Source organism: Garra rufa, chromosome 23 (assembly GCF_049309525.1).
Source record: "Garra rufa chromosome 23, GarRuf1.0, whole genome shotgun sequence".
Classification (NCBI taxonomy): Eukaryota; Metazoa; Chordata; class Actinopteri; order Cypriniformes; family Cyprinidae; genus Garra; species Garra rufa.
The window spans coordinates 31,888,221-31,893,649 of record NC_133383.1 but is presented as its reverse complement, the minus strand read 5'-3'; the positions used below and the strand labels follow the sequence as shown (position 1 = coordinate 31,893,649).

Sequence of the window (5,429 nt, the reverse complement as noted above, 5' to 3'; positions counted from 1 at the left end):
TGCCGAAGCTGGATGTACTCGCGCAACAATTCGTCTCGCATGGCTTGACAGAAGTCTTTGACTATCAGGCACACCGATGCGCTTCTGATCCCAAATAGGTGGGCCAGTGTCAGTAGCCCACACCGATTGCAAGCCACCAGAGCGCAACTGCAAAGGGATGGCCCCACGAAACGTTGTGTGGTCAAAGGAGAGGAATGTGGACAAACGTTGACACAAAATATCAAAGGTTGTCTTGCTCATCCTAAAATTTCAGACCCACTGCTCCTTGTTAAAGCCTGCCACAATATGCTCCCACCATTCTCTAGATCTCTCCCGAACCCAGACATTCCTCTGAATGGTCGAGGACACACTAACTGAAGCATATGTACAGGCTGCAATGATGGCCCCTTTCCTCCTCCTCCGCCTCAAAATCATGGTGTTGTTTGGCGAACTTCGCATACATCGCAAAGCTATCATGAAACAAATTTCGTGTTCATCCATCTTGGCTACGGTGTCGAACAAACTCCCATACAAACTCCGGCATACAAATGAGCACATTTTATGGGAAGGAGAGAGATATGTAAAATTTTGCTTTTTTACATGTTTTTTACTATTATTATCACATATATATTTGTTTATTGAAGTGTCAGTAACAATACATTTAGCTTTCAAAGCTGTTAAATTGTTTATGTTTCAAAATATCATCCTTTTTTAAATGTCAACTATAGTGGACATCAGGACCATCTTAATGTAATTAATGACTGCATGTTGTAGGAGGCAGAACTGAAGCAGACAGGATTTTTATAAGATAGTTGAGGGAGACTCTGACTTAGAGCTGTCAGATGAGGATAAATTTGAATGTAACATACAAGAAGATGTTGAAGAAGAGGAAGAAATTGCAGGAGACTCAGATATGCAGACTGAGACAAGCACAGAGACAGAAAGGGAAGAACAGGAAAGATGCCGCACTCTGTGGTTCTGCAGCAGGACAATGCACACCAGCAAATTCACTTCTGAATGGTTGAAGAAAAACAAAATGAAGACTTTGGAGTGGCCTAGTCAAAGTCCTGACCTGAATCCTATTGAGATGCCCACAGCATGACCTTAAAAAGGCGGTCCATGCTCGAAAACCCTCCAATGTGGCTGAATTACAACAATTCTGCCAAGATGAGTGGGCCAAAATTCCTGCACAGCGCCGTAACAGACTCATTGCAAGTTATGGAAAATGCTTGATTTCAGTTGTTTTGTTTTTGTTACATAAATGTTGGATTAATATCCCTTTACAGCCATATTCTGTACAGTTTTGTTGTCTGAGTTTGGCTGTCGTTTTGAACTAAAATGGTCCTGTGGTCCACTACAGTGGACATGCTGTAAAATTAAAAATAAAAACAAAACGTAAAAACTCTAAATTGTAGATTTTTTTTAACCCAAAGGATGTATGAAATCACAAAAAACAAACAAAAAAGAGACACTTTTTTTTCTTTGGGTCTCATATCAAGTTTAATCACACGAATCGGATATGGGTCACAATTAGGGCTGGGCAATATATCGCATCAATTGTCATGCGTATCTCTCCAGAGAATCATCGTTCAGATGAATCGCATTCGATTTTGAACGCGATATTGCGTAGCTTTTCAGTGATCTACGGCTCAGTGTTTTAAATACCGCGCCATCTGAACGCATGTGATGGAGATTTACTACTAATCACAGAACCGGCTTTACTGGTGAGATACGCATGACAATCGCATGCGATATATTGCCCAGCCCTAGTCACAATTGAAAGACTGTGTAAACAGACGGTCCAAAAAATCGGATATAGGCAACAAATCGGAATTAGGCATCAAGACCTGCAGTGTAAACGGGGCCTAAGTTACTCCAAAGCTCCAGCTTCTGCCCTGCCAAAATTTTGTCACGCTTTTTGGGGTCGGGCAGCTGTCCTTGGCTTTATTGCTTTTTGGGGGTATTCTGAGTTCAGGCCAAAATTCCAAATACGCTTAACCCATTCTCAGTTTATTATATGTAAGTGTGAACTCGTGTAAGTCTCCTGTAAATTATAGTAAGAATGTATGATTAAAAAAAACAGGACACATCTAATTTTGAAGGAAAAACTGTAAAAAAATTAAAGCTTTATTTTATATTTTAATGTCTGAAAAAAAACAAGCATATAGAGAAATACAGAGAATATCAAAAATACCACATTAAAATAATCCAATCCAGTTAAACAATTGAGCTCAATTACATTTGACTCACATTCAGCTTTGAGTTTTTTCCCCTAGTTTGTCTCTCTGTCTGTTGACACCAGCAGTTTACAGGTGATTTGAAGACATCAGTATGATGAATAAAGTGAAACAGAAACTACTAAGTGGACCATCACATAGTCTGTCCAAATGTATGTATGTGCATCACTGATCACAGTTAAAGGGAAACTCAAAGGGTGTTTATATTTGAATTTGCATGAATTTCAGGAAAATCAATGGACCATTTAATTTGGGAAACATGACACTCAATGAAAAAGAAACTAAAGTAAAAGAAAGAGGGGTTCCTTCAGTTGTCTCTTTATTAGAAACTAGACAGAAGTTAAGAAGTCTCTAGTTAGCTGCATTGACAGCATTTTTACTGTATGAGACTGCAGATGTGATTCAGTTGATTTTCTGAAACTCTTTCGTCATTGATCGCATGCATCTGGCTTTACTCCAGTGTGATTTTTTATGTGATCCTTAAAGCGTCTTTTATGTGCAAAAGTTTTCCCGCAGTGATCGCATGCATATGGCTTTGCTCCAGTGTGGACTTTCATGTGATCCTTAAGGCCTCCTTTCTGTCTAAAGCTGTTCCCGCACTGCTCACATGTGTGTGGTTTTTCTCCAGTGTGGATCATCTCATGTGTTTTCAGATTTTCTGAGCGGTTGAATCTCTTGTCACAGTGTGAACACTTGTAAGGTTTGTCTGTACTGTGAACGATCTGGTGGCGTTTTAGTTTATCAGATGCAACGAAGGTCTTTCCACAATCGAAGCACATATATTCTTTGACACCGCTGTGTCTTTTTTGGTGTAACTTAAGAGCACACAGACGTGGAAAACTCTTTCCACACAGAGAACATGCATAAGGCTTCTCCTGTGTGTGAACTTTCAGGTGGCTTTTGAAGGAATCTACGTAGGAAAAGGTTTTACCGCACGTTTCGCAGTTATACGGCCTTTCTCCAGAATGACAACGCAGATGCAACTTAAAAGTCCCTTTCTCTTTGAAACTCTTCCCGCACTGATCGCATGTGTGTGGTTTTTCTCCGGTGTGGATTTTCATGTGTTTTTTAAGGGTTTCTCTTTGAACAAAACTCTTCCCGCATTGATCGCATGTGTGTAGTTTCTCTCTGGTGTGGATATTCATGTGTTTCTTAAGGTTTGATCTTTGAACAAAACTCTTCCCGCACTGATCGCATGTGTGTGGATTCTCTTCATTGTGAACTATCATGTGACCTTTAAGACTTTGATCGCATGAGAAACTCCTTCCAGATCCTCTTTTCAGTAACAAATGACTTTCTCCAGCTTTGACATCATGATGTTTCTCCTCTGCTTCACTCAGTTCTTTACTCTCCTCCATCTCTCTCACCAGCTCTAAAATGAAAGCAACAAAAAAGGTTTTCAGTAATTCCTTTAAAGTAAAAATAAGTCAGTGATGGAATGGTGTGTAAAAACAAACAGTGGTGTAATAGCAGAAAAACAACTATTGATATTCAAAACTTGAATATATTACAGATAACCCTTGTTTGTAAAACTGTGGAACATTTGTTGTCCTGGAGCACAAAACCTGAAGTCTTAAGTAGCACTGGTAGACCACAATACATTGTATGGGTCAAAATCATATTTTTTTGCCAAAATCAATAGGATATTAGGTAAAGATCATGTTCCATGAAGATATTTTGTACATTTGCCACCTACTTATTTTTGATTAGTAATATGCATTGCTAAGAACTTCATTTGGACAATTTAAAGGCGATTTTCTCAATATTTTCATTTGTTTGCAGCCTCGGATTCCAGATTTTCAAATAGTTGTATCTCAGCCAACAAAGTTTTGTTGTCCAGGGTCACATTGTTTTCATTTTATTTTAGAGAATCAGGAATGAACACCAACCTATTTGTTCTTCAGCATCTTCATGTTCCATTCTGCAGGATTGTGGATAAATCACGTTTCATTCGTTCATAAACTCGATCTGGAGAACAGCTGTGAGAAGAAGCTGAAATGCTGTGAGGTAGGACCAGAAGATCTGCCCAAATCAAAAATAAATCAGAAATAAAATGGATGTTTAAAGCATTTGTTTCATTTATATTACAATTATGTGTCCGCCTATCGAAACGTTACTGCTTTTTTAAATATTCTTCATTCTTTTTTTTTTTTTTTAGAAATAAACACAAACATTGATAAATACAAATCTTCAGAATTAAACGTAAACATTTCTGAGCTACTGGCGGTTGAGTTGAACTTTTTTGTGAGTAGCTGTTTATTTTTTGTTGTTGCTTTCACTTGAAACAGCTGAAACATCATTGAACTCATACTCCTTAACTAATGTTTTCAAAAATGTTTGTTTAGACTCAAGTTAAAACACTGCATGAGCTGCAGAAAAACACACACAAAGAAACAAAGGCAATAGCCAATAGGACAAAAAAGCAGTTTTACTAACGTTAAAATCACTTACCTTATAAACATTTCAGTGAGAAGGAGCACAGACTGTAAAAAAACATGGACAAGTAAGTGCACACTCACACACACACACACACAGAGAGAGAGAGAGAGAGAGAGAGAGAGAGATAACAGGAAACAGTACAACCCTGTCAAAATAAAAGTCTTCTATAAACCATTCAATCCGTTCATTCTGAACACACAATATATCGAAAGAAAAAGAGTCTACTGCATGCATTTTATTTATTTATTTATTTTTTGCCTAAGTTTTATTTAGAAAGCAACATTTTGAGCAAAAGGCCATGTATTTCATTGTGTTTTTATCAAAGACTTCAACATGTGCATTTGAATTCTCATTCTGGGTTATTCTCACAGTTATTCTCTGATTTTGGGTTGTCTGACCAAAAATCACCCAAACATGTTAACACATGTCTTCTGAAGCAGATTCATGGGCTTTTGTACCAAAATATATATTTTTTTAAAATTATGAACTCAAATCTCTGAGAGTTGATAAACAAGACTTTGTTTGTTTCGGTAACTCCACACTGGGAACAAGTGGGCTGTTTTGCTTTTTGTCTCTTCTGTTGCTTTTAATCAGTAGCTGCTGTGACTGTGACTGTGGAGACGGGGACTAATTTGTTTAGTCATGGATCCATGTATATAAATAAAGCAATGGTGGAGCATTATATTAAAGCTATTTTAAGCAATGAAGTTTTTTTTTTTTTCAGATTTTTTGTTTTTGTTTTTGTCATTTTGTTTTTTTTTAGGGGTAAAATCA

At 37.6% G+C, this 5,429-nt stretch overlaps 1 protein-coding gene across 1 annotated transcript; it reads right to left on the bottom strand.

Annotated features, from left to right (window-relative positions):
- Positions 1 to 2,131: 2,131 nt before the first annotated feature.
- On the bottom strand, positions 2,132 to 4,741 carry LOC141299412 (uncharacterized). Its single transcript, XM_073829769.1, has 3 exons — positions 4,668 to 4,741; positions 4,106 to 4,238; positions 2,132 to 3,588 (listed from the first exon to the last, which is right to left on the bottom strand). Exons 2-3 carry the CDS (start codon positions 4,134 to 4,136, stop codon positions 2,645 to 2,647), a joined length of 975 nt encoding a protein of 324 aa, XP_073685870.1. The 5' UTR covers positions 4,137 to 4,238; positions 4,668 to 4,741; the 3' UTR covers positions 2,132 to 2,644.
- Positions 4,742 to 5,429: the final 688 nt, after the last annotated feature.

What these genes read in the sequence shown, in the direction of transcription:
- LOC141299412 (XM_073829769.1), bottom strand. Translation starts at nt 4,136, where the DNA reads ATGGAACATGAAGATGCTGAAGAACAAATAG. An exon ending in AGATGCTGAAGAACAAATAG is followed by an intron (nt 3,589 to 4,105) that starts GTTGGTGTTCAT and finishes CTTTCATTTTAG; the next exon opens with AGCTGGTGAGAGAGATGGAG.